This window comes from Staurois parvus, unplaced genomic scaffold (genome assembly GCF_062004578.1).
Source record: "Staurois parvus isolate SC_StPar_1 unplaced genomic scaffold, SC_StPar_1.0 ptg000018l, whole genome shotgun sequence".
Taxonomy (NCBI): Eukaryota; Metazoa; Chordata; class Amphibia; order Anura; family Ranidae; genus Staurois; species Staurois parvus.
Genome location: NW_028317814.1, coordinates 14,701,041 through 14,715,809, shown reverse-complemented (window position 1 = coordinate 14,715,809; position 14,769 = coordinate 14,701,041). Strand labels below are relative to the sequence as shown.

The 14,769-nt window shown below is 42.4% G+C and overlaps 1 protein-coding gene across 1 annotated transcript in view; it reads left to right on the top strand.

The window, feature by feature from the left end:
* Positions 1-536: 536 nt before the first annotated feature.
* LOC149473115 (structure-specific endonuclease subunit EME2-like) overlaps positions 537-14,769 on the top strand; it is a 46,933-nt gene continuing 32,700 nt past the window's right edge. Inside the window, exon 1 of the mRNA XM_089684006.1 lies at positions 537-666. Within this exon, the coding sequence (XP_089540132.1) occupies positions 537-666 (130 nt within the window). The remainder of the gene's footprint in view (positions 667-14,769) is intronic.

Below are 14,769 nucleotides of genomic sequence, written 5' to 3'. Positions count from 1 at the left end.
AATTTTGACTCATCGGCCCAGAACACCTGCTGCCATTTTTCTGCACCCCGGTTCCTATGTTTTCATGCATAAGATATGGAAACAAGGCCTAGGCGACTCAACTATGCATGAAAATTGGCGTGCAAAAAAATGACAGCAGATGCTGTGGTCCAATGAGTCAAAATATGAAATATTTGGCTGTGGCAAAAGGCAGGTAGTTTGCCAAAGGGCTGGAGTGCGGTACAATAATGAGTGTCTGCAGGCAATAATGAAGCATAGTGGAGATTCCATGCAAGTTTGGGGCTGCATTTCTGGAAGTGGAGTTGGAGATTTGCTTAAGATCAATGGAGTCCTCAATGCTGAGAGATACAGGCAGATAATTATCCATCATGCCATACCATCAGAGAGGCGTGTGATTGGCCCAAATGTATTCCTCAGCAGGAGAATGACCCCAAACATACAGCCAATGTCATTAAGAACTATCTCCAGTGTAAACAAGAACGAGAGTCTTGGTAGTGATGGTTTGGCCCCCATAGAGCCCTGATCTCAACATTATCATGTCTGTCTGTGACTACATGAAAAAACAGAAAGAGTTGCGGCAGCCTACAGCCATAGAAGATCTTTGGTTAGTTCTCCAAGATGTTTGGAACAACCTACCTGCCGGGTTCCTTCAGAAACTGTATGCAGGTGTACCTGGAAGAATTTATGCTGTTTTGAAGGCAGAGGGTGGTCACACCAAATATTGATTTGATTTGGATTCCTCTTCTGTTCAATTACTTTCCATTTTGTTCATTAATAAAAATAAATGATTAACACTTCTATTTCTGAAAGCATTCCTTATTGACAGCAATATATATATAAAATCTGTCTAAAGTTTCTCAAAGTATAGGTGGAAGAACTACTCACCCCCCTGCCTCTAGGTCAGGCTGTTCTCCACCTCCTACCCACTCCTAGCACAACCCCTTGTCTGAGCCGCCCCCTCCTTCTAGCATTGCTCTACATCTGCCTGAGCTACATGCAAACAGCCTATAGAAGTAGATGCATGTCACAATCTGGATCATCTGCACGGCCCTGTGTGCACACAATCTGCATTTGGGGCTGCGCAGCTATCACATTTTGACATGTGGCTGTGTCATTGCAGCTGCTGCATCTGCATCCGCTTCTGTAGTTTGTTTCTGCATCCACCCTGAGCTGCATGCAGGCAAAGGCAGCCTGCACACAGGACGGGGTCCAATGCCCATCTGAATGAGGCTTTAATTGCGATATTTGGCATGGATGCGCTTCATATTGTTGCGCTCTACTACTCCGTGCCTGGTGGGTGACAGAGAAGTTGAGGGCTCATGCACATAGGCCCTCTGAGCCATATAGTGTAATACCAGGCATATCTTTGCCATAGGTCTTATGTATAGTTGGCTGCCAACAGCCTGTAGAAATCAATACCAGAATGATATACGCAGCAGCTGTATTCATATTTACACATCCCAGCAGTAATTCCATACAGGGACAAATACCTACAGGGATGCAGAGCATATGTCCCTATACACATCAATCACAAAACTCCAGTACCACGGGGGATGGGCATTAATAAATGGGAACTGCTGCTGTGTGTTGCACCTTGGCATTGATTTCTACTAGCTGAATGCAAGACCTGTTATTTGCTAGCACAGGAACATGCCCAGTTTTTATACAGTACAGCTCTCAGTTCCCATGTGCATGAGCCATTAGAACACATCTTTGCATGAACGATAACCCCCACTGACTACGGGAATTATAGGCCCCTTCTAGCAACAATAGTTACCCCAGCAGGAAGAATATATACCCCAATAACAACAGTAGATGTATGAGCAACAATAAATAGCAAGAATAGTTACCCCAGCAGGAAGAATATATACCCCAACAACAACAGTAGATGTATGAGCAACAATAGATAGCAGTAATAGTTACCCCAGCAGCAAGAATATATACCCCAACAACAACAGTAGATGTATGAGCAACAATAGATAGCAGTAATAGTTACCCCAGCAGCAAGAATATATACCCCAACAACAACAGTAGATGTATGAGCAACAATAGATAGCAACAATAGTTACCCCAGCAGCAAGAATATATACCCCAACAACAACAGTAGATGTATGAGCAACAATAGATAGCAAGAATAGTTACCCCAGCAGCAAGAATATATACCCCAACAACAACAGTAGATGTATGAGCAACAATAGATAGCAAGAATAGTTACCCCAGCAGCAAGAATATATACCCCAACAACAACAGTAGATGTATGAGCAACAATAGATAGCAATAATAGTTACCCCAGCAACAAGAATTTATACCCCAACAACAACAGTAGATGTATGAGCAACAATAGATAGCAATAATAGTTACCCCAGCAGCAAGAATATATACCCCAACAACAACAGTAGGTGTATGAGCAACAATAGATAGCAAGAATAGTTACCCCAGCAGCAACAATAATTAGCCAAGCATCAAGAAAAGATAGCCCAGCAGTAACAATAGATACCCCAGCAGCAATAATGTGCCTCTTAGCAGCAACAATAGATGCCCATACTGTTCCTCAGCAGCAACAATAGATCCACATTCTCTATGTAACATGAACAATTAGTTATGGGGAAACTGTGCACTCAGCCAGGAGGAGCGAGGACACTAGGAGTGGGCACAGGCAGCAAACCTACAGGCAGCAGATCTCTCTCAGTCCCTGCAGCCTGTTCCTGGCTCCCCTGTCAAGGCATATCCCCTACCCTATACAGGGAGAGGGCAGCTTCACATAGATCTCTGCTGGAGACTGTCAGAACTGCTGCAGCCGCCGGCCAGCACTATAGAGGCAGCGTTGGCAAATGCATCCGCCTGCTTACTCTGTGGCCGGCACAGCTGCAGAGAGCTGAGAAAGTCCCACTCGTTCCCCGCGTACATCAGTGGGGGTGTCAGACCCTAGTTCAGCCAGAAGGAAAGCCCTGTGTATATATCTATCTATCTCACACATGGACATGTTTTCTGTTCAGCATTAGGGACTCAAGCCTCCACATCACAAGGCCCCAATGATGAAGAGAACTGAATGACATGTCACTTGGGACACTTCAATAACATTCTAGCAAAATGTAAACAACCCCATCCACCAAAATCTGATCTAGTGAATGAATTCTACAAATTCTACATAATTAGGGGATTAAAAATGCATTGTATGACAAGTGTATTATAAGGAAAAATCTATTGTTGCTATTAGCAACCAGTCAGAATTCATTTCACAGCCTGGTGCAGCACTGACAGCTAGAGGCTGACTGGTTGCTAGGGGCAACAAGAGATTTCTGTCACAGCACACTTCTCCTACATCATCCCCAGACAGGGCTTTCAGTGATTGCTGCATAGGGATGATGGCAGGCTGTGCATAACACACAGCCCTGATACCCAAAGGGATGCTGGGACTTGTAGTCTGCACAGACTCCAGCCTCAGGCTCATCACTACATCCTATATCATGGCATATGGGAGGGGCCTGGAAACCACAGGGCAGGCCTACCACACCAAACCCCACCCACAGGGAGAATAACTAGTCCTCTAGAGGAGGGGTAGGCCTTGTAGGTGGGGCTAGCACTGTAATTGGGATTACTGGTGGGCCATTCAGATTCCTAGGGACACTGCTGGGGACAGGCCCATCAAAACAGAGAAACGGTAACCATAGCAACGGTTTAAAAAATTTATTTAATAACACTCACTTATTGTCTCTGGGCGTTCAGACGTCATCTCCGGTCTTCTCTGAAACGAAATCACTGTAAAATCGCTGTGGATGTGACTAGAAATTACCAAAGTCTCCCTGCTTCCCTCCTCTCCAATCTCTCAAAGCAGAGTGAGCTGTTAGTGTCAGAAGTGACAGGTGGAGGTCACCTGACCCTGACCGACCAATCACTGGAGACTTTCTTCATTTTCTTGCACTCCGGCTAAACTGCACGATTTGTGGCTCACAATGACTTTATATTCCTAATAAATTATATATTTTCCGAAAGCAGAGACTCTGGAGAACACATTGATGCTAGTTTCAAATTTTTATCTTACAGCATACTAGCACAGCGGTTTAATAAACCCCCTATTGTTAGTAAAAAAATGTATATAAGTTAGTTTTGATGTATACAAACACTAAAAAATTCTCATTGTTTGATGAAATATAAAAGATAAGGTTGAGCCAAGTACAAACCCAACATGTCAAGCCATAAAATTGAAATGGCAACAAACTTTGATACCCCAAATTATCCATAGGTGATGCTTTAAAGGGCTCTTTGCAGGTCATCAGTTTTGTCTTTTTAGATCTGTCCTAATAAAGAAATGGTTTTATCGGATGGCAGTCATTCCTCCATCCTTAGATCTAAGCTAGACTAGCACTTGATAGTCCTGGCAGACAAGGGTGGACCAGCCTGGAGCAGTAGTTTTGGTGTTCTTCAGTTCACAGTTAACCATGAATGATGGCCCTAGAATTGTTCTCTCATTCATATTTAATATGTGTGATACAATCAGTTTTTCTTTGGCACACTCTACATACGTGTTTACATTTGTATGTGCATGCACTTATGTAGACGGTGGGGGGCATTACCCCTTGGTGACCAAAGGTAAAACAAATGTTAATGCCTGAACACCATTTTGCAACTTTGGCAAGTGTTAGTACAACTGTACATATCGGTGCGACTACTTATTGTATCCAGGTCCATTATACCATGGTGTATTTCAGGACAAATGGGGCTTTCTTATAGTGGTAAATGGTAATGGATAGCTCCTGATTTTTATTTTTATTATCAAAGGGAAACTGATTCAAATTATTTAAAAAGAAAAGCAAAAACTTATTTTTAAAAATTTAGCTTTTGTATTTTTTGCTATTACCATGCTTTACCACCAAGAAACAACCCAAAATAATATCTCCTACTCCTGATGATCGCAGCGATACCACATATGTGTACATTATTTGTTTGTACCCGTAGTACAGCCCATAGACAACAGTGTGTATTTTGCTTTTTTTATCCTACCTAAACAGTACTAATTAATAATTTAAAAAAAAAAATTATTTTTTAAATCCTACTTAAAATATACTGTCCTTGACCTTTTACCTTTACCTTAACCCTAATGCTGACCCTGGCATTGATTTAGATCGTACCATGGTATAGCTAATTTTTTCTTTGTTTTCATTTTTTCTAATATATTTTCTTTACACACATTTGTTTATTTACTTCTTCCTCTCGTGCAAGAAGAGAAAGATACAATGTATCCTCCTCCCACCTAGAGTAGGAAACACATGATCCACAATAATATAAAAATCCTGGGCACATGCTACATACGTGTTTACTTTTAAATATGCGTGGGGGTGGCGGCTTAAAACAATTTTTTTAATTCATTTTTTTCACAGGAACAGGTCTCTCCACTACGCCATTTCATTTCACTTCTTGCTCTAGTGGAAATGCTAACATTCTGCATTTTGTCGCACTTTCTGTCCCAGTGGCAGTGGTCTGCAGGATGCATAGAGAGGGTGAAGGGTGAATCTCCCCAGATGGGGACACCAATAGAAAAAAAGAAAAAGACAAAAATCGAACCCTTCCCCCAGACTATTTCAGTTTCATTCAGTAACAATGGTTGCTAAAACCAATAAAATGCAAAAAAAAAAAAAATCCTTGCCCAGAGTAGTACAATATTACTATGGTAACATTGTATTGCTTTGGGCACCATGTGTTGAAAATGGTAATAAAATAAAAAAGTAATAAAAAAACTGAAAAAAATAATTAAATTATTATTTATTTTTACATACTGTCACCAGGTCAGTGTCCCTAATCACCACCACACCACTTATATGATAATACTGGACTGGACTGGTGACAATATGTTAAAAAAAAATATATATATATATATATATATTTATTTACAACTTCAAAAAACTTGCCGTGCCTCTTACTAAATAACTTTGGCTGTCTATTTTCCAAAAATGGGTCATTTGGGGGGTATTGGTACTGTCCTGGCATTTTTGGGCCTCAAGAATTGAGATTGGCCATCAGTACATTAGAATTGATTGATTGGTAGATATACAGTGGGGATCAAAAGTTTGGGCACCCCAGCTAAAAATTTGTATTAATGTGCATAAAGAAGCCAAGGAAAGATGGAAAAATCTCCAAAAGGCATCAAATTACAGATTAGACATTATTATAATATGTCAACAAAAGTTAGATTTTATTTCCATCATTTACACTTTCAAAATAACAGAAAACAAAAAAATGGCATCTGCAAAAGTTTGGGCACCCTGCAGAATTTATAGCATGCACTGCCCCCTTTGCAAATCTGAGACCTGCCATTGTCATGGATTGTTCTCAATCATCGTCTGGGAAGACCAGGTGATGTCAAGCTCAAAGGTTTTAAATGCCCAGACTCATCTGATCTTGCCCCAACAATCAGCACCATGGGTTCTTCTAAGCAGTTGTCTAGAAAACTGAAACTGAAAATCGTTGACGCTCACAAAGCTGGAGAAAGCTATAAGAAGATAGCAAAGCATTTTCAGATGTCAATATCCTCTGTTCGAAATGTAATTAAGAAATGGCAATCATCAGGAACAGTGGAAGTTAAAGCAACATCTGGAAGACCAAGAAAAATATCAGACAGAACAGCTCACAGGATTGTGAGAAAAACAATTCAAAACCCACGTTTGACTGCACAATCCCTCCAGAAAGATCTGGCAGACACTGGAGCTGTGGTACACTATTCCACTATAAAGAGATACTTGTACAAATATGGTCTTCATGGAAGAGTCATCAGAAGAAAACCTCTTCTACGTCCTCACCACAAAAATCATCGTTTGAACTTTGCAAATGAACATATAGACAAGCCTGATGCATTTTGGAAACAAGTTCTGTGGACCGATGAGGTTAAAATTGAACTTTTTGGCCGGAATGAGCAAAGGTACGTTTGGAGAAGAAGGGGCACAGAATTTAATGAAAAGAACCTCTGTCCAACTGTTAAGCATGGGGTTGGATCAATCATGCTTTGGGGTTGTGTTGCAGCCAGTGGCACAGGGAACATCTCACGAGTAGAAGGAAAAATGGATTCAATAAAATTTCAGCAAATTTTGGATGGTAACTTGATGCCATCTGTGAAAAAGCTGAAGTTAAAGAGAGGATGGCTTCTACAAATGGATAATGATCCTAAACACACCTCAAAATCCATGGGGGATTACATCAAGAGGCGTAAACGGAAGGTTTTGCCATGGCCTTCACAATCTCCTGACCTCAACATAATTGAAAATCTATGGATAGACCTTAAAAGAGCAGTGCGTGACAGACAGCCCAGAAATCTCAAAGAACTGGAAGACTTTTGTAAGGAAGAATGGGCAAAGATACCTCAAACAAGAATTGAAAGACTCTTGGCTGGCTACTGAAGGAATCAGCCTTTCAGCATTACCATACCGCCATTTTGTCTCTTAGCCTAAGCTCTGCCATTTTAAGATAAGTATCCATTTTAAAACTTAGTACTTAAAGATGAATTTGTGTTTTAAGACTGTTTTTTACTTTCGATAAGAGCCTAAGGTTCCTCTTTTCCCTTCAGGTATAACTTCCCTTTTTCTTTTAGCTAGCACAAGACTGAAAGTCTGCGGTTGGATATATCCTGTTGCAAGATTATTAATAATTATAGCCAATGTTAAATAGGGAAATTGTCTACTTTCTATACTGAACAAAAGGTCATGTTTGACGCACTTAATAATAATTTACATAAATGCCAAATGATTGGGCATGACTGACGTATGTAATATTCTGATTGGTTTATGCATATCTGACAATTGATTGGTTCTTCTATTTCCATGCATTGTTTTAAGTTTCATATATAAGTTTAAACACGGAAGAATAAATTCAGTTCCTTCTGAGATACCACCTTGTGTCTGTGTGCATTTCCTGTGTCTCAGAGGGGGCTCCAGGCCTGAGGACAGACACTGATCAAGGCCAGGGACTGACGGGGGTCAGTGGCTCGAGAGAAACGACAGTCAATTCCTTTCAATTGGGGGCTCGTGTCCGGGATGAGATAATCACCCTTCGGTAAGTAAGATTTTTTGTCATTCTGCCAAATAAGTCTCTTGCCGTTAAGGCTCTGATAAAAATTTCATGCCCTATTGTAGCACTGGACCTCACGTCATAAGACGCCAGTGGCCAGGCGCAGAGTGCTGTGGGAAGCACTCTGGAAAGACCGGAGCAGTTTTGGGAACTGCAAGTCTCTTAAGAGAAGGGACTGAAAAGAGTTTCTTTGAGAAGAAACCAGAAAAAGTCCGGGGTTGATCAGTTCTGTCCTGCAACTCTTTGCTTTTCTTCCTATCGCATAGAAGTATAAGATAATTTGTTTGTGTGACACAAGTGTCCAGGTGGTAAGTGTATGGACCAGCGGTTACTGAAGGTATTGTCAATTTCAGTGTGACATGCCCCACCCCTTCAGCTAAACCTTATTGGTTGATGATCTGGATGGGGTGATTGCGTGGCAACACTGAGTTGGGTGCCTATGTAAATGTCTTGTTCAAATTGTGTTGTAGGCTTATTGTTAGAAAAAGTGGGAGGTAGTCAGAGTCAGGATATTATTAGAAGTATTGTATATCCAGGTTATAATCTCCACTTTTGGTCAACCACTAGAGAAAGACCCAATCAATATCTTAAGTCCAGACATTTTTATGAAGTAAATTGTCATTTGGAAGTTGACCCCTGTCTTTTGGGACAGCCTATAGGACAGATTTGTAACACAGACCTTTGTAAGTGTAAAAAATGGGAAGTGGTCGAAGTAAGGATAAACTCCCCCCCCCAAATGTTGGTGAGATATGTAAAGATTATGTAGCCCGTATCTGTGGGACAGATTACTATCTAGTTAACCCCTGGGTGGATAAATTAGCAGACTGGAGTGAATTCATGGGAAGTGTTGACCCGTTTCCCCGTGATGGGAGTAATGATACTTTTCATATGGATATGATTAGGGGTCTCTGTCTGGGGGATAAACAGGCTTTTCCATGGTATGAGGGAGATCCTGCGTGGGATCAGAAATATATGGCCAGAGGAGGACAAAATTGGTTAGAATTTGCCCCTCTCTGGTTTCATAGACAAACTGGGAAACAAAATAAAGCCAAAGCTAGAAATGTAGATGCCACTAAAAGACATGCATTAGAGTCAGAAATAGACAGACCCACACACCCTCTCATGCCATTCCCTCCCCCATATGTCCCACCTGTCCCACAGCCCACAAAACTTTATCCATCTCTAAGAAGATATTGATTTTTTAGCCAGACATTATGCAGTCCAGCACCCCACTGCACCTCCAGCACCAACACTTCCACAGACCCCTCAAATACCTAGTGCTGTTTACATTTGTACCACACAGCCTAGTACAGTTCAAACTCCCGCGCACTCCCAGGGTGTGGTTCAAATTCCTACCACACAGGGAGTGACAGGGGGAATAGCTGTTTCTTCAACTACTGAAGCAGATGACTCACTTGTTGATGATTCCGCTAGTTCAGGCTCTCTGCTGTTCAGAGCAGCTAATAGTCTAGGTATAGTGGACATGCTAAGTCCATCACACACACGCCATAATACCCAATATGGTATTGATTCCAATACACAACAGATGCCCTTCATGACAATAGGAGACAATCTATTAAAGATCCATTGAGATAGAAGACATAAATAGGATTGTCAAACATTGTCCAAGACCCACTGTTTCTTCAACGGCTACTGTGAGCTATTTGAAGAAAGCATGTAAAGGTAGAAATTACACACAAGAGGATATGCGCCTTATCCTCGATGGAATATTGGGACAAACATCCCCTTGGAATTGGGGTAATGTTGGGACCATATCCATCTTAGAAGCAGGCAACATTACTGCCACAAATTATAAATTAAACACAGAAGATGATAGGGACAATATGTGGAGAGAGGTCTCAGAAGAAATGGAATGAGCTTTCCAATCTAGATCCTCCCTCCCTACCGCAGTAGCCTGCAAGCAAAAGTCAGGAGAAACTGTGTTAGATTTTTGGAAAAGATTTAATGAGACATGGACACAAGAGGCAGGATTGACATTGCAAGACACCATGCATAGTCTACTGATTCAGACTTTCCTGTCCAATCTAAAACCCAGTGTCATGTTAACTGTAAAACAGATGATTTCTGAATGGCCCACTTGTACCAGAGAACAATTTCAATTAAAATTGACTGAGAAAGATGCTGCCGGATGTCTAGAGATACCCAAGGCGGTGGCCACTCATTTTCAGGAAGATCCTTTTCCCCACACAAACCCGCCGTACAAGAGAAGGGGGGGTTTCAATAACCGAGGCAGAGGCCGGTTTAGGGGAAGAGGGAGGAATAATAGGGGACGGGACACGGGTTGTTTCAACTGTGGGGCTGAGGATCATTGGAGAAATCAATGTCCATATGAAACTCAGGACCACGCCCAGCATAGCCCCTCCCCAGGCCAACCACAAAGGGACCTCCCACAGCAGAATGTGAGGTTTCCTATCTCTTGGCAGACACAATCACAAAATAAATGAAGGTGCCCAGAAGGTGGTATCCCAGCATTCCCGCTTGCCTCTCATTCTTATAAGGAACAACCCCTTGTATCCTTACATATACAGGGCAAATTAATCCCATTTTTGTTGGACTCCGGGGCCACTCGTTCGAGTCTGAGTGAGGATTATTATAAGGGAGAGGTAATGAATGCTGAACCTTCCATGGGAATAAATGGGATACTGACCAAGACTTATAAAACACCGCCTCTTCCAATTTTTGACCCCATACAGGGAATCACTCTGCTAGATCACTCATTCAGAATCATACCCAATTGTACAGTTAATTTGTTAGGGAGAGACCTCCTGGGAGAGTTGAACATCAACTTGAAATCCACAAAGAGAGGTGGTATTGTGGCTCACTCTGCCAAAATGCCAATCATCCCTGCCATGACAATGATTACTAAAGAAGACCCCTCATTTCCTGCTGGAATAATTAATGACAAAGTTTGGGCAAAAAGTGCCTTGGATGTGGGATCCATTTCCTGCACTCCATATAAGGCCACACTGAAACCATGGGCTCAACCTGTGTTTCACAAACAATACCCTTTGTCAAAAGAAAAGGAGGAAGGAATAACGCCCATGGTGGAACACTTTCTCAAGGAAGGAGTTCTTGAAGAGGTGATTTCACCATACAACAGCCCAATAAATCCAGTTAAGAAGCCGGACGGCTCTTACAGATTTGTGCAGGACCTGAGGGCCATTAATGATCTTGTGATTCCCATTGCCCCAATAGTGCCTGATGTACCAACACTCATTTCCTCCATCCCAGCTGATGCTGAGTTTTTCACAGTGATTGATCTGACAAATGCATTTTTTTCAATCCCTGTTGCCAAGGAGACACGCCCAATTTTTGCGTTTCATTACAGGAGAAAGACCCTTGCTTGGTGTAAGTTACCGCAAGGGTATGTAGATTTGCCTGTGGTCTACTCTGTCGTCCTCCAGGCTACCTTAAAGCCATGGACTCCTCGCCATGGTTCAGTTTTGGTTCAATACGCAGATGATTTGCTTCTCTGTAGTGTTAATCGGGCAGCCAGCCAGGGGGATAGTGTAGATCTCATGAACTGGTTATATGAATGTGGTCATAAAGTGTCTAAGAAAAAGCTACAATGGTGTCAGAAAACTGTTGAATACCTTGGTTTTGTTCTCACAAAAGGTGAAAGGAAAGTCAGCCACAAAAGAGCTGCGGCTCTTATGGGTCTGCCCCGCCCATTGACCAAGAAAGACATGCTCACCTTTCTTGGTATGATTGGTTACTGCCGCCAATGGATACCTGACTGTTCCTACTATGACAACATTTTGAGACAAGCCACAGGTTCAGAAATGTCAGATCTTGTGAAATGGTCAGATGATATGTGCAATGCTTTTGTGTATCTGAAAAATGCTATGGTAATAGCCCCTGGTCTTGGTCTGCCCGCATATGATCAAATGTTTCATCTGTATGCTAGGGAAAATTGTAAAACTATGGCAGGGATCCTGGCCCAGGAGCATGGAGGAAAACTCCGCCCTGTTGCTTTTTTCTCAAAAATGGTTCCAGTACAGGTCCAAGGCATGCCTGCGTGTCTCAGAGCACTAGCATCATGCGCTATGGTGGTCCAAATGGCTACGTCACAATGTGTCTATTCTACTCAAGAATATACATACCCAACACATGTCAGCCCAGAGACTTAGTGGATATGAGGTTATACTGTTGTCAAACCCTAAGTTGAGAATAAAATATACCTCTCCCACTTCAGGTCCAGCTCCAATTTTGAATGCCTTATTAGGCTTAAAGGGAGAGCAGGATGAAGTTGTTCCACAGCATGATTGCCTGGAATTGATTCATCAGGACACCTCCCCAAGACAGGATATGTCTTCTGTGGCTCTTCCAGAGGCACAGAATGTTTTTGTAGATGGCTCTTGCTCGAGACCCACTGATACTGTTTACCATGCAGGATATGCGGTGGTGCAGTTGCCAGATAAAGTACTTGAAGCAAAACCCATCCCATACCAGTCAGCTCAGGCCGCTGAGCTGATAGCCCTTACAAGAGCATGTCAGCTTTTTGAGGGACAGGATGTAAATATTTACACAGATTCCAGATATGCGTTTGGCGTGTGCCACAATTTTGGAATAATTTGGGAAAAGAGAGGAAAATCCATCTCACATTCATCTCTGGTGAAGGCTTTACTCAAAGCCATACAACTGCCAAGATCCCTTGCTATCCTACACTGTAGGGCACACACAAATGAACAAACTGATATTGCAAAGGGAAATGCTCTAGCTGACAAAGTAGCAAAAGAGGCGGCCCTTACCCAGCCTGCCATGATCCAGATGCCAATGCTCACCCCTGAAATGCCACTGTTGGATCAAACATTGCAGGATTTACAGACATATGCTACCTCAGAAGATATTAAGCAGTGGAATGCAGCTGGTGTGACCAAAGATCCATAAACTGGACTTTGTGTCACAGAGGGGAGACCATGCATTCCAAAGGCTAGTGCACCTCTGTTCATCTCACAGTATCATGGAGTAGGTCACAGGGGATGGCAGGTTACATGTGAACTGCTGGATAATGATTTTTTCATTCCTGGCCTTCCCTCTTTGGTAAAATCTTATGTGTCTAGATGCATTACATGCATAAGGAATAACCCAAACAATCCTCACAAGTCACAAGGCAAGACATGAACACCTGACATACCCATCAACACCTTTTACCCACCTACAAGTAGACTTTACACACATGCCAAAGGTAGCAAAAAAGACAAGAATATCTTTTGGTAATTGTGGACATGTTTAGCCGCTGGGTAGAAAACTTTGTAACCACAAAAGAAGATGCCCAAACTGTAGTGAGGATCCTCACACGGGAAATTATTCCCAGGTGGGGATGTCCACTCCAGATTAATTCTGACAACGGTCCAGCATTTGTGGCCAAGGTATGTCAGGAATGTCCCACTCCCTGAGCCAGACAGCCACTCATGGTAGAAAGAGGGGATTTGGAATTGATTCAGGAGGAATATGTGAGAAAACGTATTGAAACTTTGGACAAGGTTGAAAGAAATGTTGCTCGCACCTTTCCTCTTTCTTCACAGGAACCAACTCACTCTTTCCAAGTCGGGGACCGTGTGGTGATACAAGCCCTCCATAGGAATCGGAAGCAAGAGTATCCCTTTGGGCCCCCTACTTCTGTGATCGCTGTCACCAGGACCGCTGTCCTGACTGAGGATTCCAAGGCCTGGATCCATGCCAGTCGTGTAAAAAGGGTGAACCAAGCCCCTAAGAAGCAAGACAAAGACACAGATAGAGAAGAAGAAAAAGGAAGTGAAGCCGGTGTAAAAGTCTTTGAAGAAGATGACCTTTCTGATGCTCTCACAGAACTCTGGGCAGACATTTTGCTTCCTCATACTAGCAACCCTGACTGTGTTCCTCCCAGTATGGACAATAACTAACTGTATTTATCACCCAGATGATTATGGAGTGATTAAGAGTATATGTAATACCCCCATCCAAGCTAATGACCCAGATAATGCAGAACCAGTGCACACACAAAACCATAGTACACAACATTCTAGTGTCAGAAAGAAACGAGGTCTAACCCGCACTAAGAGAAGGATGAGAAGAATGTCAATACAAGATAAGGGATGGGGGTTACAGGAAACACCAGTCTTGACTACTGAGGATGTAAATCAGACCATAGTGTTTACTCTGACTAAAAACCAGGTGTTTGACCCGACTAAAGTTACTTATGATATTGGACCTTATAATGTGTACATGTGTGGGAGGAATAAGCCCTGTGGTTACTGGGAGAATATATGGTGGACAACAGACCCTCATAAATGGGAGACCCAATCAGCTAGAATTCCCCTAGAGGACATAGGCACCTATCAAAGAATCTCTATAGCAAAAGGCCAAGGGAATATAATTTTCACAATAAGGAACCCACAGGTCAGAGATAGTGGGGAATATAGGTTGGGAATAACTGTGTCAGGAACAGACCCCTGGGCCAACCTCATATTACAGGTAAAACCCTCCCCAAGAGTCCATGTCAATACCATAGACAATTCATTCCCCAAAGTTAGGGATCGACTGGATAATGAGGTGACAGGAGTAGTGATGCAATCAGAAGACAGATTAAGCATTGAAACTGGTTACTCTGACAAAAATGAATGGATTGAATGGGTGAGATGGACCACTAAGAGCAAGGGACAGGGAGACTGTGTTTCATGTGCCAATCCCCGCCCCCTACTTGCCACAGTT